The 22,957-nt window shown below is 57.4% G+C and overlaps 1 protein-coding gene and 1 long non-coding RNA gene across 5 annotated transcripts; one reads left to right on the forward strand and one right to left on the reverse strand.

The window, feature by feature from the left end:
• Window positions 1-1,846: 1,846 nt before the first annotated feature.
• On the reverse strand, window positions 1,847-13,069 carry LOC145721988 (uncharacterized). Of its 3 annotated transcripts, none has more exons than XR_014146016.1 (3): window positions 12,772-13,069; window positions 12,120-12,409; window positions 1,847-11,261 (listed from the first exon to the last, which is right to left on the reverse strand). It is a non-coding gene; the product is annotated as an uncharacterized LOC145721988 (long non-coding RNA). The 3 variants fall into 3 exon arrangements; XR_014146015.1 differs by having other exon boundaries at window positions 1,847-11,691; XR_014146014.1 differs by having other exon boundaries at window positions 1,847-12,409.
• Window positions 13,070-14,275: 1,206 nt separating this feature from the next.
• On the forward strand, window positions 14,276-22,880 carry GATA2 (GATA binding protein 2). 2 transcript variants are annotated; one of them, XM_006737755.3, is made up of 6 exons: window positions 14,276-14,484; window positions 15,155-15,431; window positions 15,853-16,494; window positions 18,264-18,409; window positions 20,268-20,393; window positions 20,903-22,880. In XM_006737755.3, exons 2-6 carry the CDS (start codon window positions 15,203-15,205, stop codon window positions 21,200-21,202), a joined length of 1,443 nt encoding a protein of 480 aa, XP_006737818.1. In that variant the 5' UTR covers window positions 14,276-14,484; window positions 15,155-15,202; the 3' UTR covers window positions 21,203-22,880. The 2 variants fall into 2 exon arrangements, with proteins under 2 accessions (XP_006737818.1, XP_030888793.1); XM_031032933.2 differs by having other exon boundaries at window positions 14,276-14,480.
• Window positions 22,881-22,957: the final 77 nt, after the last annotated feature.

Here is a 22,957-nt window from a genome sequence, read left to right on the forward strand (position 1 = left end):
TTTTTTTTAAAGATTTTATTTATTTATTTGACAGAGAGAGAGATAGCGAGAGCAGGAACACAAGCAGGGGGAGTGGGAGAGCGAGAAGCAGGCTTCCTGCCGAGCAGGGAGCCCGATGTGGGACTCGATCCCAGGACCCTGGGATCATGACCTGAGCCGAAGGCAGACGCTTAACGACTGAGCCACCCAGGCGCCCAACCCCATGTTATTCTTTTTCCAATTTTCCTTGGTTATTCTTGGGCATTTATTTTGCCATGCAATCTTTGAGGTCCATCTTATCCAGTTTTTAAAAAAATCACCCTAATCATATTTTAATTTGAATTACATTAAATTGATACAGAAACTGTGGAGGAATTGGCATTCTGTGGCCTTAAGTTTTCCCATCCAGGAACATGGCATGGCTTGCTCCCTTCCAGATCTTATTTTTAAAACTTCCAGAAGATTTAATTCCATTTATGATTCTATACTTTCACTTCATATGCTTCATTTCCATAAACAACATACAGTACTGTTTCGTGTTTAAAATTCTGCCAGTTCTTTCTTTGACTGAAACATTATGTGCTTTGCACCTATCCATACAATGTGACTGCTTCCATTCCATTCAAAGAACTTTCCACTATTTCTTTATCTAGTACCCTCAAGATGGGCCATTAGCTTGCATCCAAAGTTTCTTTTAAATATTTTTCTTTCCTTTTAAAATTTTTTTAATTTTTAATTTTTTTTTTTTTACAAATAATGCCCCATGAATATCCTTGCCCCACATCTCTTTTATTCATGTGTGAGATCCCTCATATGCCTAGAAAAGGACTTGCTGGGTCGTGTGGCATTTCTCTCTTCAACTTTCTAGATGCAACAAAATTACCCTGCAGGATACGTATTCCAGTTTACATTTTGACCAAGAGGGCAGGAGAATTCTTTTTTCTCTACATTCTGGTCAGCGATGGGAAATTTCTGTCCCGACTTTTCTTGGCAAAGTTCTGTTCTTCTCCCTCTTTATTTTTTTAATAAATTTTTTTTTCATTTTGGTTTTTAATCTTCAGTTTTTTGTATGGGATATATATGGATATACATGTGAGTATGTGTAACTGTATATATCTCTATCTCAATCTTTGAATCTCTATCCATCTGTGGAGTTTCAACAGTAACTGAAGCTTGCACAGTGAAAAGTCTTCTCTGATCCCTAGCCCCAGCCACCCACACCTCCATTCTTTTGTGCGTGCCAAAATTGTTCATGGTTTCTTTTGTTTTCCATCCAGAGAAAGTCTATGAATATGTACACAAAAAAAATATGTCTCCTATCCCCGTTTTTAATAAAATGGTAGCACACCACACTTAATCCTGTGTACTTTTATTTTTCCACTAAATCTATTTGGGGATCATTCAATATCCTTACGTAAAGAGCCCCTTCCTTCCTTCCTTCCTTCCTTCCTTCTTTTCTCCCTTCCATCTTCCCTCCCTCCCCCCTTCCTCACTTCTTCCTTCCTCTCTCTCTCTTTTTCTTTCATGATAGCTGCATAGCATTCTACTTTTTGGTTGTATGACAATACTTTTACCATCTCTTCTGCATGAGCATCTTTTGTTTCCAATCACTTGCCACAAAGTACAAGGCTACAGTGAATTTCCTTACAAATTTCACAAGTGTAAGGGCATATCTATACCCCATAAATGGAATTAGTGGTTCAAAGCATAAATGTGTTTGTAAATATGATAGTGTCACATTGCCTATCCCACCCCAAGAGTGCATTTGTTGGCACTCCCACCAGCCTGCCTCTCCACCCCCGAAGGAACATAGTATGTAATCAAATGTTTTGGTATGGCTAATACTGGATAGGTATAAAATGGTATCTCAAAGTGTTTTAGGATTTATTTTCAAACAGCATTACATGGTTTAATTTACACACCATGAAGTTTATTCATTTTAAATGTACATTTCATAGATTCTAGTAAATTTATGGAGTTGCAACCATCACCACAGTCTACTTTTAGAACATATCTCTCTTCCCAAATCTTTCAATGTGTTTTAAATTTTCATTTCTCTTGGTGAGACTGAGCATATTTTCATCAATCTAAGAGCCATTTCTAGTTCCTTTTCTGTAAATTTTCTGTTCACACTCTTTGCCTATTTTTTTCTCTTATATTTTTGTCTTATTGATTTGTAGGCACTCTTTATATATTATGCTCTCAGACTAGGATAAGTGCCTCTCTCCCAAGCATCCTGTGCTTCTAATTCTCACAGGCTGGAATTAACCGAATCTCTTAATGTGCCTGCACCTCCACCACCCTGTGAGTTGTCTGCCCACAGTGACCATATCAGGTTTCATTACATGCCCTCACCTCTCAGCACAGGACCTGACACAGAGTAGGTCTCTGCAAATATGCTTGGATTCAATATCTGTAAATATATGTTCTTTGCCCCTCAGAGTTCCTGTCACGATTTGTGATGATGTATTAATCTGTGTTATGTCTGACTGTTCCCTGAGGACAGGTACCATAGCTGTTTTATTCAATACTGTATACCCAGGGTCCAAAACAGTGTGGCCAAACACATTATTTTAAAGTGTTGATTGGATTAATTAATTTATTTATTATTAAGTGGTTTACAGTACCTGGAGGGAGAAAGATATTGGAAATTCCAGCAAAGGATACAGAGAAGAGAGGCCAAAACCAACATAGCCACAGCACACGTTATTTCTATGAGCGACACATCCCTGACCCGTGGGCCTGAAGTGGGTGGGCGAAGACCCCAGTGCACAGGGGGCTGGTTATACAGAACTCCAGCATTACATTACCATACAAGAATGTGGGCCCAGGGTAGCCAATCTTCCAAATTTTCAAGAGAAGCTGGAAATGAAGTTCTTTATGTGAAATCTCCCACTTTGAAATGTTGGTGACAATTAGTCACTGCATGGGTCCCTGAGACTTGGATTGCCAATTTTCAAAGCCTGGATCACAAAACTCCTTTCAAATACATGCTTATGAGTAATTCTCATAACCCTGGAGGGAGGTTTGCAGAAACAGACCTGAGGCTCAGAGTAGGAAAGTGACTTGCCTAAGGCCACCCAGCCAGAAGGGGTGTGAGTATATATGTTGGGGGGAGTCCTGGCCCAAGAACCTACATTAATCCACAGCTCCTCTCCTGGGAGGGAATTGGGGCACTTCTGAGCGAACAGGGAGCTTATTCTCCGAGTCCCTGGGCAAAGCCTTTCACGGGGTTTGTCTCAAGCCCACCTGAGCAGGGTGAAGCTTGGCCTGGCCATGGGCTGGCTGGACTCCCACCTGGAAGCCCAGGCGGGCTGTGGCCTTCTCTAGTTCTAGTTACTTCACTGTCCATGCCCCATGCATAGCAATTAATCATCACCACCTCATGACGACTCGGGTATAATTATCTTGTACTATGAGTGAAGGCTCAACCGGCGGCCCAGGCCTTTCCAGAGAGGCCACGTCTCCCTGAGAACACAGGGTGAGAAGTGTTCTCTGCCCCCACTAGCAACGCAGGCGTGCCTTGCAGAGCGGCCTCCATGGTGCTCTTTCCCTTAAGTCCCAGGTCCCTCTGGACTTGCCAGCGTGGGCAGGTTGGTGGAGCCAGGCATCCTGGGGCCAGGGTGAGCACAACACAGGGGCAGGGTAGGGGGGAATGGTCTAACGATAAGGAGAAATGATCATGATAGCAGGGCACCACTCTGACCCACTTGCTCTGGCCTCCTCTTGTCCCCATTCACTCATTCCCAAAGTTGTGCCTGATGCCGACCAGTTATCAGAGGAGATTCCAGGCTATCACTGGGGAACAAGACAGATTCCCTTTCCCCAGGGAGCCTAGCATTCCAGTGGGGCAAGAGAGCCAGCAACTTGCACAAACAGGGAGGAGACTAGTTTACGCTGAAAGTACTTATTCTAAAAGAAAAGTCTGAAGGCTCAGTTTTGCTCTCTGAGGGGTGACATTTGAGCAGAGGCAGGATACACTCTGGGTAGAGGGAAGAGCAGACACAAAGGCCCCGGGGTGGGAGGAATGTTCTGGCTTGTTCAAAGAACAGAAGGAAGGCCACTGTGACTGGATCAAGAAAGGGGGAAAATAGGTCTGAGTGATCAGCAAACGCTGTTACACAGGTTCCAGAGGAGTTTGGCTGTTATCCTAAATTCAGTGGACACATTCTAAGAAATGATTTCTTGTTGCCAACTAAGCTGTGTGACCTTTGACAGTTTGCTAGGTCTATAATTTCCTGCCATCCATCTATCCTTTCAAGAAACACTTTCGGAGCATCTACTGTGTGTCAGCCCAGCCCCGGGGACACAGCGGTGACAAAACAAAGCCCCTGCTTCTGGAGAGTCCACCTCCGGGAGGAGAAGACCCCTACCCCAGCTCTTCTGCCTGGTGACTGGGGTTCAGGCTGCCGGCTCCCGGGGACCCCACTCGGGACACCGGCGGCCGCCAGGTGGCGCTCTGCGCCTGCGCAAGGGCCGCCGCTCGGGGGTCGCCGGGCCGGGACCGGACCCCCCGGCGGGGGAGGGGCGGCCGGGCGGGGGGCGGGGCCCGCGCCGCAGGTTGTGTGACTTTGGGTTTGACCTGCCTGGAGATGAGCTAATCCCGCGGTATAATAGACTCCGGGGAGATAGGGAAAATGGCTGCGGCGCTATCTGCGTCGCCATGGGGACCATCGCGCGCGCGCGGGCGGGGCTCGAGCCTGGAAAAATACAGCCTTTGTCGGCGGCGCGTGTCACTCACGGCGCGGGGACCTCAGGCGGCGGGGCTCGGGTCTCTCTTTCCTCAGGTCCGGAGCGGGGAGGCTCTGGGGCCCCTGGCGGGGCGTGCTTTCTGAGGCGGGTTGGGACCCCTGGGTGTTCCCAAACTCCTCGGAAGACCCCTCTCCCTTACACACCCGCACACCCCGTTTTCTGTCAACTAGCACATCCCATTCCTTCTACTGTGGCGTCTATCCCACCCGCACACACCTTTCCCTCCCCGCTGGCTGGCTTTTCCCCAAGCTGGAGAGGGGTCCCAGCTCCCCAGCTCTTGTGTCCGGAGCCTGCACTTGCAGGCGCAGGCACAGGCCCCAACGACTGCCCCTCCCTCTTGGCCTCCGCAGCACACCCGGGCACTCCCAGGCAGCTAGATACACAACAACACAACCACCCTCACGCAGATCCGTGCACCCTGAAGGCGCACACCGGGGTGAACACCGACACCTTGCACACTCACTCACTCCTGGCAGTCACAGGTATGCATGGATGCCCATGCTTGCGGGCCTGTATGAACACTGAGTAGGGTGGGACGCCTGCAGGCACACAACACTCAGGAGAGTAACACACCCATGTCCGAATATACACGTACACACGCGCCCTAGTGGCCGATGACACCACCTCCTGTGTGCACACTTAAACAGCCTCGTCGAGGGCAGATACATTGAGACACTCACAATACACTCATTCACCACACTGTACACATGGATTTGCACACCTACCCTTTCACACACGTGTCTACCCATCCTGAGTAACATGCATACCTACACACTCACGTGCAACATCCCTTCCTCTGTGCACCCTCAAACAGCCCCTGCTGGGCCATCTCCAGGCACTCACGGCACACACGCCCACCACGCATGTGCGTGTGGGCTTGCACATCTGCACTTTCTTGTAGCACTCTTCTTTGACATAACCGCATGCACACCAATACCCTTTCTTGTTCAGTGCCTATCCACTCGCACACGCGAATGTCCATCCAAACATGCCGGGCACACCCGGGGGCGCACACGCGGGTGCCCCCGGCAGGCAGGCAGGCAGGCGGCGCGGGCACGGGGCGCCCGGCGTGCCCCCCGCGGACGGCTATCTGCCTGCCCATCAGCGCGCGGATCTGCGGTGGTAAATGATGCATTCGATGGCGGGCGCATTTGTTGTGCGCGCTCTGAAAGGGCTCCGATAATCTGGAAGGCAGAGATAAGGAACACCATTTATTCCGCGGCACTTTGGAAACAATTCCCAGCCCTGTACAACCCCATTCTCGGGCAGCCTCCGGGAGCCGGGCAGATAACGATTGGCTATTCATTATCTTCGCCGGGAACAAAGATTAGCCGGCCGAGATGAAAAATTACCCCGGACAGCGGCGCAGCCCCTCGCGGACCCCCCTGCCCGCCGCCGCCGCCCGCGCCTCGGTGCCCCGCCCGGCCCGCGGGCTCTGCGCTCACGCCCTCCGGGCCCGCAGCCTGGCGAGCGGCCTCCCGCGCTCGTGTCGGGCGCGGTGCTCGGCATTGCCGCGGTCCCTCCATCCATCTGTCCATCCTGCCCAGCCTGTCTGCCGCGTCCCCACTCTTCCCTCAGTCTATTTGGGGCCCTTCCTGCTCTCCCTCTTCTCCCGCTGCTCTCAGAGCCCATCCGGGTTCCCTTCTGTCTTCCATCTCTCTTTTTGATTTGTTTTGCTCTCTCTCTCCTCTCTGTATCTCTCCCTTGTCTCTTTGTCCGTGTCTGTCTCTGGTTAACACTTTCGCTGCTTTTGTTCCCTTCTCTCTGACTCTTTTGCCACTTTCTGGTTGTTTGTTTTTGTCTGTTCCTGCATGTCCCCAAACTACCCCTCCATCCCCTACTGGTGTCTCTCTTCCTCTATGGCAGTTGCTTTTTAAAATCTGTTCTTGGGTCTCCCTGTTTCATCTCTGTTCCCTGTCTCTCTGGGTCTTGTCATCCCTGGGCCTCCATGTCTCTCAATCTACCCCCACCCAAGGGTCCCCCCCACCCTGCATCAGTGGGCCTCACACCCGCTACCCTCTTAAGGCTGTGTTCCTGACTGCAGACCAGAGGCTGGGAGGCTCCAGCAGGCTCTGGCCAGCCCAGCCCAGCCCAGGAGAGAGATGGCAGGTGGGGTGGGGGTGTAAGACCTCGAACCCCCCTCTGAAGAAACAAGACCGAACTAAAAAAGGCCCAGTAGACATTCAGGCCCTGCTGGGTTCATGGGGATTTGCCCTTGTGCCCCAGCACTGGCTCCCCCATGCCCCTCCCCAGTGAGGCTGGGGGCCTTGGGAGCGGGTGGTCCCAACAAGGCCACCTCATTAGAGCGGTTATTCAGCATGGCGCTGGCGTCGGCAGATAAGCCTTATCAGCTCATCGCCCCCTCCCACAGACAGACAGAAAGTACCCTCGCAAATGGCACCCCGGAGCTCCACTGGCCGCCTGCCCTGCCAGTTAGGGATGATGGGTGATCTGGGAAGACACACATATTGTGTGTCACCCAGAGACACACTCCTCCCCAGACAACAGACACAGGGTAATACTGGGTAGAGAAACACACATAGTTCAAAGATAATTCATACACACAGATACCCACACCCTAGGTAAACAGACATAAACACCCAGCCCAACACATATCAGTTCATACCTACAGCTATACCCAGATATGCAGACACACTTGGCTATACTCTACACTGTCCACAATCAGCTCAAAGATACAATGATACACACCCAATACCCAGTGCTGGTAAAGACAGACACACACACACCGTGCACACACACCCCAATTCATAGACACAGGATACCCAGACACACACTGCTACCGACCCACATAGGGACACACACCAATTTATAAATAAACACTTGGAAATACTCATTTCCCATCAAATGATTCATGGACACAATGATCACACAGATACACAGCCACAGGGACACACATCCCAGTTCCACAGAGACACTCTCCCACATGCACTCCGGGAGTCATGCTCCGAAACAGCCACACATAATATACAAACTCTCAGGAACCCACAAAACACAGACTCTCAATATACAAACTCTCAGGGACCCACAAGAAGAAATGGGCATACTAATATACTCAGTTTTGCAGACTTTCCATGCGCTCACAAATGCACACAGACACACAGGGGCGCTCAGGATAGATATTCTCCTGCGTGCACACAGCAAATACATATGCAACACAGTCACTATCAGCTTCAAAGAAAGACCCACAGATAGAAGATGCCCAGAGAGATGGGGGGCTGGACACTCTGGGACACACACTAGTTTTCCCAGTCCTTCCAAAGCAAAGCACTTTCTCTTTGGGCCCAAGATCCCCCAGGCCACTTTGACTCCCCCAGGGCAGCTGGAATGGGACCAGCCCTCCACCCCTGCACTGTGGAGTTGAATTTTGAGGTAGGAACTTTGGAAGTTCAAGGACTATATTCCCCTAGCTCACAAACCCGAAAGCATTCTTGCCCGGAAGACTCCCACACCTAACTCCTCTGCCTAGCCTTCCAAAGACAAACCCTCTACTCCCTAGCCCCCTCCTGTGAGAGGGTTCCTCGGGGATGGTCAAGGAGAAGCCTCACACCCCACTCCTGAAATGCTCTGGTCTGCTCTGGAGTTGGGGAATTCGAACGGGGGTATAGATGGGGAAGAGAGAGGCCATATGTCTACATCTAGCCGAATCAGCCTGGAAGTGAGGGGTGTGTGTGTGTGCTCGAGCGTGCATGCTGCGCGTGCCAGATTCTCAAGCTACATTTGGGTGTGTGCACGTGTGCATGCCAATGTGACCCACATCTCCCGGCTGAGGATGTCCACGCAGCCCCAACTGTGTGCGCTAACGCGTGTGCACAGATGTGTGTCTGCGTGAGCACTGTTGGAAGAAGGTTGGAGGAGGAGCAGGCGGCTGTGTATGTGTGTGAGCGCTTGTGGCCACGGTTCGTGAGGGTCCCCGGGGAGAGTCTCCAAAAAGAGACGTCCCGGACTTTCTGAACATACACCCTTGAGAGCAGGGGTGCTCATTTGTGCGCCCCTGCAAGGGCGGGAGTAGTCTGGAGTATGGGCGAGTAGGGTGTTGCGCCTTGAGTGCCCACCGGCCCTCGGCCTGCCGTCCCGCGGCTGGACCAGGGAAACGGGGCGCAGAGCTCTGGGCAACCCCCCTGCCCCCCTGCGGCGCTCCCGCCCCCTCAAAGTGCTGTCGAAATAAAAAGCAGCGGCCACTGCGGCCGGGGGAGGGGAGGGAGAGGCAGCGGGAGCGAGAGGGAGGTAACAAGGCCAGCGCCGCCCGGGCTCGCTGCTCAAGCCTCTATCTCCTGGCTGCCTTCGCCCCCACCCCAGCCGGCCCCCGTCGGCCACCGGGCGAACAAAAGCGGCCCGCCGCTCACCATGCGGCCACTCGGCGCGCCGCCCGGGCCCTGCTGGTGAACGCCGCCAGCCCGCGCCGGGTCCTGTGGGCCCACCTAGCCACGCACCGCGCTGTGCGCCCCGCTCCGCTCCGGCCCCGTCCACCCGGGGGCGCAGCCCGCCGCACCTCGCTCGGTAAGTCCCCCCACCTCCGCCTGGCCAGGGCCCTTCCAGCCCCCAGGTTTGGGCCCCCTAAACGCGGTCCGCCTAGCCCAGTGGCCCCTGGCATGTGGCCTTCGGGGTTCGCCCTGGTCCTACCAGCGGCTCGAACCCCAGGTCATAGGGGCCTAATCCTGAGGGAGTATTTGCGGAGTTGAGGACAGCAGGCCCGCGTCCAGCCTCCCGCTTTCCCATTTCTCGGATGCAGCCATACATAGGCCGCGAGCCCCGGTTATTCCCAGTGCCTCGCAAAGCGCCCCACCTCCCGGCCCCCGAGCTGGGGTCTTTGTCTCGGCCGCCCCCACCTCCGGGCCACGGCGGCGGAGGCGCCCAAGCCCGGCAGCCGAGGCGCCCAAGCCCGGCAGCCGAGCCGCGGCTGCACCTGCCGACTGGTCCCGTGCGCCGGCTTTGCGCGGCTTAACCCGGCTCGCTCCTGCGTGCGCCCCCGGGCGCCGCGCCCCGCGGCCCTTTATCCTGTGTGGCTGGGGTGCGGGTGGGGGAGAGCGCCGGGTCTGGAAGTCTCCCCCCAGCCCCAAGCCGGAGTCGGAATCTGTTTAGTGGGATTTCAATAAGAATGGGGCCGCCGCGGGCTCCGGGATCTGCCTCCGGGAGGCGTAGACGGCGTTCTCGGTCTGCCTGGACGCCGGGCATTTAGAATCCTTCGGCGGCAGCCAGGCTTGAACTCCAGGTTGCCCCAACCGCGAGGGGAAAGCTCCGGCGTTCAGGGCCCCCGGGAGTGGCGGCCGCTCCTTTCCCGGAAAACACGGAAGGAAATTCGTTGTTTTGGAAAAAGCTACGTCTCCCGGGGATCGGGAACATCTGGCGGTGAGCTCCGGGTCTACACGGGCACCTAGCGATGGGATTCGTTTATGAGTAGGCAGAATTCGAGAAGCAGGTAGGGCCAGGGCGGCTGCCCAGGCGTCTGGAGAGCGTTTCCCAGCCGGGGTGACAAATTGCAAACAAATTGCGTCTAACGAAACGGATTTACCAGTTGTCATGCTGCTGGGCCGCCGGGCCGCCCGGCCGCCAGGCGCTTTGAGTAAACCGTGGCTGTTGGTGAAGCACGGAAAAACGCTGCCCGATTGCTGCAGGTCTCAGCAGGGCCCATGGGGGAGGCTGTGCGGGTTGGAGGTGGAACCTGATAAGGAGATACGGGATCTCCCAGGCGCCTCGATGCAGGGCGCCAAGACTTCTCGGTCGTGGGCCCCGGGTTTTGCGATTCGAAAAGGCCCAAAAGACGTAAGGGGTGGGAGAATCTTCATGGAGGCCACAGGAGAGGGAGCCTTCACATTTGGGGGACTGGAAGTGAACCCCAACGAGCAGAAGGGGTTGTTGGAGCCTGGACCCTCCATTGCAGAACCCCTCTGGAGGGATGGCTGCAGGCCTGAGCAGATCTGAGGCCTTGCCCTTTGGGGACTTCTGAACCCCTCTGGCTAAAGCGGCCCCCACTTCCTCCTCAGTACCCCTCAAGGCACATTGCCAGGGTAGGGCTGGGAGGTCGCTGGATTGACAATTAAATATCCCTATGGAAGGCAGCCCCTAAGCAAACTGGTTTCTTTGAATCTCCCCTCCACTGCGGGCCAATTCGATGCCCATAGGAAAAGGTGGGAAGAATTAGGTTACAAAGAGAGGGCAAACTTATGGTTCCAGAGGGGCTACCTTGGATGACGGAAGTTTAAACAAAGGGCGTGGAGGGGAGGGCCATGTAGGACGAGGAAGACCGGGCAGCTGAGAGCCACGGCCCAGGCCCGTGAGGCCCGGTAGAACCGGGCCTCCGGATCCCTGCGCTGCCAGCTCCCCGGAGAAAGCATCCTGAGCCGCACCGATGACCCATGCTTTCTCGGGGAATCTCAGGCCACTTGAAGGCAGTTAGAAAATTCAGTTTCTCTGCTGCCCTTCCCCAGTGCTTCCTGAAGTCTTGTTCTTATGTAAGGAAAGTGACAGCTTCTCGGTGCGATCAAAAGGCAGCACCCGCATAAGCAACAACCCTTGGAAACGAACAAAAACATGAAAAAGGGAACGCGTCCCTCTGAAGGTGTTCCGGGCACCCGTAATCCCGAGGCTGTAAACTGAAATAAATCTGCTCTTCTCAGGCTCAAGGATGGCCCCGCAATCCCAGCCGATTTGGGGGGCCACCCTGATCCTCCCCCCACGGTTGTCTGGGTACAGGTGATAGGATGGTCTCCGTTGCCTACTGGGCAAGATGCCCGGGTAGTGTCCCTTGGTTTGTCTGGCATACACGTACACTCATGATTGGAGTGGGGGTTGTTTTACCGACCAGCTGGGCCTTCTCCTGCCTGGCGCCCCTCTTTTCTCTCCCAGGCGGGTTCGTTCCTCCGGGAGAACGCAGCAGTCCCGCGTCCAACGCAGGAGCTCAAATCATAGTGGAGGCCTCCGACAAGCCGGCTGCCTGCCTGCCTTTTGGAGGAAGGCAACCCGGGGGGGCTTCAAGAGACTTGGGGGAGCTCCCTCCTCCCCTTTTCTCTAGACCCCGATTGCGGGAAGGGAGACTGGTGCCGATCTCCCGAGGCCCCTGCTCAAGCATTGCTTAACTGCCCTGCTAAGCTCCTCTGCGCCGCGATTTTCTGAGCCGCCGAGCGGGGTAATTAAATCCCCGCCCGCGCTCGGTTCTGCGCCAGGCCAGCGGGCAGCTCGGGGCTGCTGTTCAGGCAGGGGGCCCGGCCAGGATGGTCACCTCCACTCCTGCGGTGGCCCAGACGCTGCCCCGGAGAGGCTTCAGGTTGCCCCGGAGGAGCTTTTAGCCGAGTTCGGAATGATGAAACTGCAGGCCTACCCAGGATGGGGGTCATTTGAACCACGCCTTTGGGGGAAATAAAGCGAATTACCTGTTTTCCCGAGGGCCGGAGCGGCCACGTCCCTGCGAGACAAGACGCAGATCGCAGCCCCATGGAAAGCTTCCGCTCGGCTCCGGCGTTCAAGGCCCCGCGACCGGCGAGCGGCTGGCTGCCTCCTGCGCTGGGTCCCGGGGTTCAGGCTGACGGGGCAGCCTTGCCCGACACCGGGGATTGTCCCCGGGGCCGCGGTGTCTTTGATAAGCTGTCGCTGGGCTCCAGGGACGCCAAACACGTTCGAGGCTCTGACGATCGCATTTTACGCGTTGATGAAGAATCGTAAGCTAAAGGCAGGGAGGAGAGATAGACGAACAGAGAGGCAGCGAGTCCGGCCCAGACAGCGCGCGTTGCGGGGAACGCGAACCGCAAGGCACTGAGGCCAATCACCTGCCCGGCCCGGCCGTGGAGGCCCGGCGCCCGCGGCCTCGCGCTCCCACTCCCCGGCCCCGGCGCGCTTTATCCGGCTGGCGCCGGCCTCCTCTCATGCGGAGCGGAGTTCCGAGAAGCCCGGGCGGGCCTGGCGCGCCCCGGAGTGGAGGGGAGCGGGAGGCGCAGCGGGCCGCCGGGGCAGGAGGGTCCCTAAGCGCCCGGGACGCGCTGGTTCCCAGCCAGATGGGGCTCCGCGCCTCCGGCCCCGCGTCTTTACCTGCGCCAGGGCCTCGGACAGATGAACGGACAGCCGGACGCAGAGGCAGGAGGAGGCCCCTGGCCCGTGCCGGCACCCCCAGAGCTGGCCTGGGAGAGGGTGACTGGGGCGCGCCCGCGGAGCTGGGCCTGGCCGGGAGCCCCCCGAGCCGAGGGGACCGAGGGTTTTCCTCCCTCCTCGGATTATTAAAAAGTTCATTTCCTGGCGAATCGGGTGACGTCAGGGGCCCGGCGTCGCGGTGGCGGGGCCGCCGGGCCGGAGAAGCCGCCTCCAGTTACCCAATTACCGACTGTCAATCCCGCCGCCCCTCCCCCCACCCTCCCGGGGGTGGCCCGGACCCCCACCCTCTCCCCGGTCCCGGACCCACCTGGGATCCCTCTGGGCTCCTACTCCGAGAGCCGTAGACTCAGCTAAGGGAGAGGGGCTGGAGGACGACGATTACTCCCCCTTACCCTCGCACCTGTCTCAATCCCCCCAAAGTTCTTTGTTTCTGACCCCCCCCCCCACACACACCGCCTCCCTCGTCGGCCATAGGCTCCTTTCGAGCCTCGGTCTCCTCAGTCTGTATAATGGGAGAGAGCAAGGAGATTTGTGCACGGGGCCCACTCCCCCCACAGAGCTGGATCTCTGCACTGGAGGTGTGTGGAGAGCGGTTCAGGTGACTTAGGGGACGGAGTTCTCAGTCTACCGCCTCCCTCTCCCCAGGGGCCGCCTTAGGGACCCCGGAGAGGGAAAAATGCCTCCTCCTGCCCAGAGGCGTCTCCTTCGAGCCGGCGCCGGCGCCAGTCCGGGTCTCCATGGCCTCGCCCCAGGCAGTTCGGCCCGCTGGTCTGCGAAGGCCACGCCCGGGAAGGGGACGCCCCCTCCCCCTCTCTGGAGCCGCCAGCCAGGCCACCTCCACCCGGTCAAGCACAGTCCTAAGCGGCCTGTTGTCCGAGGCCCAGGTGCCCGCTCGAGCCGCGTAGTTCCTGCCCCTCACTGCTCCTGCTGTCCCGCAGCTGTCCTTCCAACCCCCTGCCCAGCCAGAGCCCGAGTCGGGGGAGGGAATGGTCTGGGTAGGTAGCCGGGACTTCAGCTGGCCACGTTCAGTGGTAAAGGAGGTGGGATCCGAGAGTGGAAGGGCTGGGGTCCCGGAGAGAGGACACCCAGACACCCAGAGGGTGCACGACCCGTGCTCCCGGGGAGGGGTTCCCAGTTGGAGGTTAGTTACTGGGAGGAGGGCCCTGAGGTTAGGGGGATCCAGGAGTGTCCGCAAGAGGGGGCGCAGCAGTTGGCCAGTGGGGTGAGGGTCCTGGCGGGGGGCGTTGGCAGCAGGGGCCGCCGGGAGGGCGCTGGGAGGGGGCCCGCCGGCGCAGGGGGGCAGGCCCGCGGGGTCAGTCCCGGAGTCCGGCGGACCGGAGTTGCGGGCTCAGCCAATGGGGGGCGGAGGCTGGGCGGCGCGCGGCGCTGATTGGCTGGCACGGGCTTCTTAGGCGTGTACGGCCCCCGCTTCATGTCTGTGCAGGAGTCGCGAGCTGGCGCCAGGGCGGCCGGAGGATGCCGAGGGGCCGGAGCCGGGCGGGCCTGAGGCCGAGGCGCGCGCTGTCCCCTGATCCTACCCCGTGAGCCCAGCCGCCGGAAGCGCGATTCCTGAGCCCGCCACTCCCGGGGCTCCCTACGGTGCTGATCCCCCGATCCCGAGGCCGCGCCCCCCCTCCTCGCGGCGCTGGGTGTGTAAGTTTGGGGTGCGAGAACTGGCCGGGGGCCTGGGGCGCTCCAAGCTCTGAGAGGTCTCTTCCGGGGCTCAAGGCCGGGGCCAGGCTGCGGGTGACTGCTTTGGTGTGCCGTGGTGAGAGGTCCTGATTGTGCCGCCTGGGAGTGCGCGCAGGGGGCTGGCTCCCAGCCGCTGGGGCTGCGTGTGCGTGTTGCGGAGGGGGGGGGGGGGCGGAGGTCGTCAAGTCGGTATGTGTATCTGGCGCCAAGTGTAGGTATGTGCGTGTCGCTGGGATCATGTGCCCCGGTGGGTGCCCAGGAGCCTGTCTCCAACTTTTAGTCTGTGTTTATGTGTTTTGTGTACCGGGAAGGAGGGGGGTCGGTGTGATTGTCCGACTTAAAGTGAGACTCTGTATGTGTTTGTTGGGGTAACTGCTGTCGGGGCTTGTCCCGTGTGTGACCCGGCGTGCACGAATGTGTGGCTCTGGGACCGGGGGTCACCATGTGAGTGTGTGCGGCTGAACCCTCTCCTCCGCCTTCCTTTCGTTTTGAGCTTTGAGTTTTCCTCCCACCCGGGACTGTTCCTCGGCAGAGCGCGGCTGAGGCGCAGCGGCGTGCGGGACTCCGCGTGGCGGGACTTTGGGGGTGTCAGGCCGTGGCGGCGCCCCTCACACCCCCTTCCGTCGCTCAGGGACGCCGCCACCGCCTCGGCCCAGATCCCGAGCCTCCACTGCGGGCCATGGAGGTGGCGCCGGAGCAGCCGCGCTGGATGGCGCACCCCGCCGTGCTGAATGCGCAGCACCCCGACTCGCACCATCCGGGCCTGGCGCACAACTACATGGAGCCCGCACAGCTGCTGCCTCCCGACGAGGTGGACGTCTTCTTCAACCACCTAGACTCGCAAGGCAACCCGTATTACGCCAACCCAGCCCACGCGCGGGCGCGCGTCTCCTACAGCCCCGCGCACGGTGAGCCCCCGGCCAGTGGGTGACTGGGAGCCCAGGCGCCAGGGGCGGGAGGGGAGGAGGGCCCGGCTGCCTGCTTCCCGGATGTGAGATCCGCAGGAATCGGAGCAGCTGAAAAATTGGGGCGGGAAAGGTGGGGGCAGCAGCCTCTTGGGGAGGGTTTGGGCACCCTAGGGTTTCTGCCCATTTCCAGCTGGCCTGTGGGGGTTCCCTCCAGGCCCTGGTCCAGGGGGGTTCCTTCTGTGCCACTTGTCCGTCAGCTCGGGACTGACATTCTTGATTATTGCCGGTTGGGGTGTTATGTTTCTGGTTTTCTTTGGGAAGAAGGTTACTGCTGGTTGTTCTGTGAGTTGTGGTCCTGGGTATCGGAACCCTAGCGCGGCTCAGCCTCTGCCCACTCTGACTCCTCTCCCTCCTCTTGCAGCCCGCCTGACCGGAGGCCAGATGTGCCGTCCACACTTGTTGCACAGCCCGGGGTTGCCCTGGCTCGATGGGGGTAAAGCTGCCCTCTCCGCTGCTGCAGCACATCACCACAATCCCTGGACCGTGAGCCCCTTCTCCAAGACACCGCTGCACCCCTCAGCTGCTGGAGGCCCCGGAGGCCCCCTCTCCGTGTACCCAGGGGCAGGGGGTGGGAGTGGGGGAGGCAGCGGGAGCTCTGTGACTTCCCTCACTCCCACTGCAGCCCACTCTGGCTCCCACCTCTTCGGATTCCCACCCACTCCGCCCAAGGAAGTGTCTCCTGACCCGAGCACCGCCGGGGCTGCCTCTCCAGCCTCCTCTTCCGCAGGGGGTAGTGCAGCCCGGGGGGAGGACAAGGATGGCATCAAGTACCAGGTGTCACTGACCGATAGCATGAAGATGGAAAGCGGCAGTCCCTTGCGCCCAGGCCTGGCTGCCATGGGCACCCAGCCTGCCACACACCACCCCATCCCCACCTACCCATCCTATGTGCCGGCCGCTGCCCACGACTACAGCAGCGGACTCTTCCACCCTGGAGGCTTCCTGGGTGGCCCTGCGTCCAGCTTCACCCCTAAGCAGCGCAGCAAGGCACGCTCCTGCTCAGGTAAAGGCAGGTGCCAAGGACCTAGTGGAAGTGGGGATGGTTTGTGCTTTTGCGTGTGTGTTTTGGGGGAGGAGGGCTGTGATATGGGAGATGGGGCGATGTCAGTCTTCCAGATCTGGGATGGGTGATGTCCCCCTCCAATAGCCTCCAACAGATGTTTGAGACTCCAGAATGGGGGAGAGGGAGCCCTAAAACTTTTGTCCTTTTCTTAACTGTTCCCAGTGGCCCCCAAAGTTCATTTCCCTTCCCCCCTCCTCGCCCTCCCTTCCAGGGTTGGCCACTGCCAGACCAACACAGGACGGGAATTCCCCCTTCCCTTCCCTTAATCTGAAGTGAAAATTTGAGCAGCCTCTTGACTTAATGTGGGAGAGAATGCAATACACAAGTGACAACCATGAGGCTGTGTGTACGTGTGTTTGTGAGTGTGTGTGCATGCTGTGGGTGTAGTGTAGGTGCTCCAGGCCCTCAAGGAGTCTGGTTCTCCAACGCAATCAGTCCAGTCTTGGGATTTCGATGTTTCCCAATCTCCTTGGGAGATTTCCCCCAAAGCAACATTCCCAGGACTTGTTCCTGCTCCCTGCCCCCTAGCGTCCTTCATTCTCCCTGAAGGCTGGAGTGAGGGGGATGAAGGATAGGTGCCTCTGCCCCTTTGCCGGAGGAGACGGCTGGAGCCAAGCTGGTTTGTCCAAGAATCTGGCCATAGAGCAGGAACCAGGGCCAGGGCAGGACTTTGGTTGTCAGTGCCTCCTTCCCAGTCCCTGTAAGTGGAGGAAGAGGAAGACTTTTTAAACTTTTACTCCTGAGTCCGGGAAACTTTTCATGCCCGTATAATATAAAGACAATTTAGTTGAAACTAAATGGGGAAACATTTTCCTGGACTTCGTGATGCCAGGGCATCCGGCTACCCTGCCTGATTGCTGCTGCCACCTCGGGCACCCACCTCAGCCCCACCTCGGGGGCCCCTGTGCTGCTCAGGCCTGCTACCTTGCCTTTAATTAGCCCCTTCTCCCAAGTTTGTTTCACACATTCTATTTGAATTCCAGATGGTCTTTTAGCAACAACAACAACAACAACAGAAAACAAAAACAGAACCCCAAAAACCCACCATCGACAGAAGACCAAGGTCACTTAGTCTACTTGGCTTAAAAACAAAAGGGCTTATGGTTTATTTTATTTTAAAGAACACCGCCTTCGATCTGAGTCCGGGACTGAATTCTAGGGCCTCCGCGGAAGAGGGGGCAGCTGGGGAGAAAGAAGGAAATTCCCCTGCTTGGAGAACAGGAGGAGGGTAGGAGCTGAGGGCAGAGAATTGGGAGGTGGCAGACGTAGCTGGGGAAAAGGGGGGAGACCCAAGAGGAGAAGCAGAAGTAGAAAGCGAGCCAGAGCCCTCCCAGGCCCAGCCAGGTCGAGCGGGGCCACTCCTGCCACCGCCCTGCCGTCGGCAAAGTTTGCTGTAAATACCCTTTCATTGTCGCGCCGAGAATCCCTGGGGCCCTGGCCCCACTCCTCCCTCCTGCCCCGCTTCCCTTCCTTCAAGAGAGAGTTTTGAAGAGGGAGCTTTGGCCTTAAAGCTACTCTCTGAACTCCTCTTCTGAGGGGGAAACCTCCTCCGGGTCCCTCTTCCTGCCCAGGGCTGGAGCTAAAAGTCACCGCCCGAAGCAGCCCGGGCTGAGGCCGACCGCTGCCTGGTTGGCGCCCGCCCACCCCTGGCTCTCTCCCATGACCTTGTCTGTTAAGCAGGCCCTCTGTCTCTCCCTGTCCCCCTTCAGAAGGCCGGGAGTGTGTCAACTGTGGGGCCACGGCCACCCCTCTCTGGCGGCGAGACGGCACCGGGCACTACCTGTGTAATGCCTGCGGGCTCTACCACAAGATGAACGGGCAGAACCGGCCACTCATCAAGCCCAAGCGGAGACTGGTAGGCACGGGGCAGCAGGTGGCTGGGGCGGGGGGGCCGCTAACCTGGGCCGGGCAGGCGACTTAGTGAAAAAATAATAGTAACCCCACCAAAACCTTTCGAGGCAGCGGCTTTGCCTCTTGAAATCCTTTTATCATTAAAATCACTTGGGGTCGCTCTTCTTTTAGGTCAGATTTTTTCGGGCCAGATTTCCCCCTCTGCAGCCCACCAGGTACCCTCACCGCATGGAGCTCAGGAATCCCCAACATGGAGTGTCCGAGGGCCCAACTCCTGTCCCCTGGCCTCTGTTTAACTCTTTTTAAAAATAGGGCCATGAAGTAATTTTCCTTGTAGCCCAGCACACAATCTCCTCACGCTTATTTAAATAAAACACACACTCACACCAACCACCAAAAAAACCTGCCCTTTATTATTTTTCCATGGAGTCACCTATACTGTGTATTTTCATTTGAGTGATTTAAAAAAAAGGCCCTTTCGGATCTCCTGCCGGAGTTTCCTATCCGGACATCTGCAGCCTGAAGATAAGGAAACTTCGCGTATCTGTTTCCGGACCCCGCGAGTTTTAGAGCCTCTCCTCGGCTCAGTCCTGCCTCTCGCTGGGCTGTTTTGAAATTTCTAATACCCTCCGCTCTGCAAATAATGCGTAAAATGCTAAGAATAATAAATATATTTTTTTCAGGGCGAAGTGATTTACGAGGCTTAAATCGCTTGCCTCTTTGGGGGCCCCCTTTCCCCCCCACCCCCCAACGAGGGCGGGGTGAGGGCCCGGGTGGGGGTAGGGGTGGAGGATACAGTGTTGGCCCCTGAGTCAGAATTCCAGCTCCAGGCCGCTTACTCACCCTCACCCTCCCCGCCCCCAAGGCTGCAGTCCGGCAGGTCCCTCGGACTGAGGGAGCAAGCTCCGGCCCTAGGCCGTCCCAGCCTCTGCTGGTCTCCTTCCCCCACCCCCTGTCTTGCTGCCTGTGGTTCTTTGGGAAATATTTGCGGGGGCGCGGACAGACGTGTTCTGTCACTGTGGGGCTGGCGCTGGTGGACCCTAAGGGGGTCGGGGTCTTGTTTGGGGAAGGGAACTGGACCTGCTTTCTCGGTCAAGACTCTCTTACTTACTCTTGTTAGGAGCCTTCAGCTTCCTTCTCCAGAAACCAGACCCTCATTTCCAGACTATCTCTGGCCTGCATTCCCTGAGGGGCTGCGGAGCAGTCAGCAGTCTGTGGTTTGGGGTACAGGGTGCCGGACGGACCAGCCTTTTGCTGATGGAAATGTTCTGGCTCTGCCCTGTCCACTGTGGTCGTGACTGTTGATTCCTTGAAATGTGGCTAATGCCATAGAAGGAACTGAAGTTCTAATCTTATTAAATCATAGTTCAGTTGAATTCGAACAGCCCCACATGGCTAGTGGCTATGGGCACTGGACGGCGCAGCTCCAGACCTCCCTAAACATTTGACGTCCCTGCCTGGCCTCTGTGGGGCCGTCACACCCAGGATGGTGGATTTTGAAAGGGGTCGCGTGGGAGTGCAGCTCCAGACCCAGGGGCTCCAGGGGGACTGAGTCAGCCGCCTCAGGGCCTCAGTTTCCCCGTTTGATGGTTGGGGGCAGTGGCTCATTTGTCCTTTCAGCTCTTGCAACCCCGTGGATTCCGAGATCAGGCTTCTGATTGTTCTTTATTCTAAGTTCTGCACTGGTTTAGGTCTCAAATTCTAAAATTCCACGGCTTCTGAGATGCCTGGATTCCCCTGTGAGCTTTCCCGCTCCCGGGCTCAGTTGACAGGGACAGGGGTGTGGGGGGGTGAGGGTTGGGGAGGGAGGTCGAGGTGGGGCGTGGGAGCCCAGTCTGCTGACGCCGCCCCTCCCCTCCCAGTCGGCTGCCAGGAGAGCCGGCACCTGTTGTGCGAATTGTCAGACGACAACCACCACCTTATGGCGCCGAAACGCCAACGGGGACCCTGTCTGCAACGCCTGTGGCCTCTACTACAAGCTGCACAATGTGAGTCCACCCCTCCCGGCCCGCCCTGCCCCTCCCCGGGGACCGCGGCTCTTTGTGCGGCCAGGCGAGGGGGGCCCCAGCCACAATCTCCAGCGTGGCTTGGCTTGGGAGGCGGCTGCCGCCCTGCGGGGAAAGCCCCGAGTGCCAGAAGGGCTTCCCATAAGAGGGGGCAAGCCGACTGGAAGTGTGTCCCCCGTAGCGGGGGGCCCTGCAGGTCCGGGGGAAGCGGTGCCTCTTTAAAACAAAAGGTGGGCATGGAGTTTGGTCGTGTTGATGGGGGACGGTGCTGGCACTCAGTGGGCTCAGCGCCCTGCCCTGCGGGTCCCACACAGTGAAAAGCACCTTTCTTGACAGGGTAGCGTGCTGGCGGGAAGACCGCAATGGGCAGGGGGGGTTTGCAAGTGGGGTCCCCATCCCAGACCTGCCTTTGCCCCGTGCGGAAGCTGGGGGTCGGGGTCTTGTTTGGGGAAGGGAACTGAACCTCCTGAAGGTTTTGTGGTTGCCCCCAGGTGAACAGGCCGCTGACCATGAAGAAGGAAGGGATCCAGACTAGGAATCGGAAGATGTCCACCAAGTCCAAGAAGAACAAGAAAGGTGCAGAGTGCTTTGAGGAGCTGTCCAAGTGTATGCAGGAGAAGGCCTCCCCCTTCAGCGCCGCTGCCCTGGCCGGACACATGGCGCCCGTGGGCCACCTCCCACCCTTCAGCCACTCGGGACACATCTTGCCCACCCCAACGCCCATCCACCCCTCCTCCAGCCTCTCCTTCGGCCACCCCCATCATTCCAGCATGGTGACCGCCATGGGCTAGGGACAGCCCCCCAGAAGCAGACGGACAGATGCCGAGGAGGGTGGCGGGCAGCTCAAGGCTGGGCGCCCCTAGGCAGGGTGGGCCAAACCCTTAGCAGCCTGCCCTTCCCCGAAGACTGATGCCACTCCTGTCAGCCCGGCCGGAGCCCCAAGCTGCCTCTCCTGTGGGCGCTCCACTTGGCCGTCAGCGGTCACTGTGAAGATTCTCACCCGGGCTGGGAGGCAGCCTTGGCCCGGCTTGCTGCCCAGGTGGGGTTTCCATCACGGACGATTGTTTGGAGAACAGAATGGACAACTTTATAAAGAGAAGAAGAGGGGGGCAGGGGACAAACGAAGAAAACCGTGTTTAGAAGGAGAAAGGAGTAGGCAAAAATAATTTATTGCGCTCTTGTTTCTAGCAAGGACTGGGGAGACGTTCCCAAGTTCTCTTCTGGGTCTTCTTCTGCGCCAAGTGCTGCTTGGCCCATCTGCTTGCGGGGCCCTGGGGGCAGGTGTGTGGGCGTGGGGGGGTGCGGAGGCCCTGGCCCACACCTTCTCTTCTGGCTTCCTTTCCTGAAACAGCTGAAGCCCAGGTTGGGCTGAGTCAGTGCAGCGGGGCTACCAGCCTGGGGAGGCTGAGCGGTGCGTGCCCTGGCGGCCAGGCCCTGGAGGGCAGAGACAATCATGGGCGGTCCTGCGCAGATTCCCAGGCCAGGGCTGGGTCACAGGAAGGAAACAACATTTTCTTGAGAGGGGAAATGTCTCCCAGATCGCTCCCCTGGCTCTGAGGCCGAAGCTGGTGTGACCCGTGTCCCCTTAATGAGCCTGAGCCACAGCCTGACTCCAGCCAGGTGAACCCCTGTACATACATCCTTTTTCTGCGACACCCCTCAACCCCCTCCCCTCCCACTCTGAGACAAAAGAAAAAAAAATATATATATATATATATATAAAAGACTGCATAAGCTTAACTCGCTGAGGAGTTAGTTGTTTTATTTTTAAACTCATTTTGGGTCCAGTCAATTGTACGTTGCCACGGAAGCCCTTGCTATGGAAAGGAATAAAACCTACAAACCAAGGCTGTAGCTTCACAATTATTTTTGGAAAAGTACTTGGATCCCACAGCCCTAGGACGGGGAGCTGGGGGCCTGGGGAGGGGCCTTGGCTGCTCTTGGCTTCCCGGGGCTGGTCTGGCAGGTGGCGGAGGCAGGAGTTAGGGGTGGGTCCGGGGAGAGGCCACGACCCTGCTGGGGTCCCTGGAGACGCCTGAGTTCTGCTCTGTTTTGCTGTGGCTGTCTGGATCCCTCCCAAGGTACAGCTGTACATAACTGTGTCCGAGCTTAGATTCTGTATGCGGAGGTGGTGGGGTGCGGCGGCTGGCAAGGGCCCGGCCCGGGAAGAGGATCGTGCCGATGTAGTCGACCAAGTGCAATAGGGGCCGGCGATCGCTGCGGGGGGTGGGGGGGCGGGGGAGCACCACAGCCAGAAGTAACTTATTTTGTACTAGTATCCGCATAAGAAAAAGAATCCACAGTATTTTCTGTTTTTATGTTTTATTTGGCTTGTTTTATTTTGGATTAGTGAACTAAGTTATTGTTAATTATGTACAACATTTATATATTGTCTGTAAAAAATTGTATGCTATCCTCCTATTCCTTTAAAGTGAATACTGTTAAGAATAATAAAATACTTTTTGTGAATGCCTCTGGCCGGTCTTGTGGGCTCCTGGGCTGCTGAGTCCTGGGTGTGGCGATGGGCAGTCAGACCTAGCGGGTCC

This window comes from Leptonychotes weddellii, chromosome 1 (genome assembly GCF_054177405.1).
Source record: "Leptonychotes weddellii isolate Sample4059 chromosome 1, ASM5417740v2, whole genome shotgun sequence".
In the NCBI taxonomy this organism is placed as follows: Eukaryota; Metazoa; Chordata; class Mammalia; order Carnivora; family Phocidae; genus Leptonychotes; species Leptonychotes weddellii.

What these genes read in the sequence shown, in the direction of transcription:
- GATA2 (XM_006737755.3), top strand. Translation starts at nt 15,203, where the DNA reads ATGGAGGTGGCGCCGGAGCAGCCGCGCTGGATGGCGCACCCCGCCGTG. An exon ending in CTCCTACAGCCCCGCGCACG is followed by an intron (nt 15,432 to 15,852) that starts GTGAGCCCCCGG and finishes CTCCTCTTGCAG; the next exon opens with CCCGCCTGACCGGAGGCCAG. An exon ending in TCTACTACAAGCTGCACAAT is followed by an intron (nt 20,394 to 20,902) that starts GTGAGTCCACCC and finishes GGTTGCCCCCAG; the next exon opens with GTGAACAGGCCGCTGACCAT.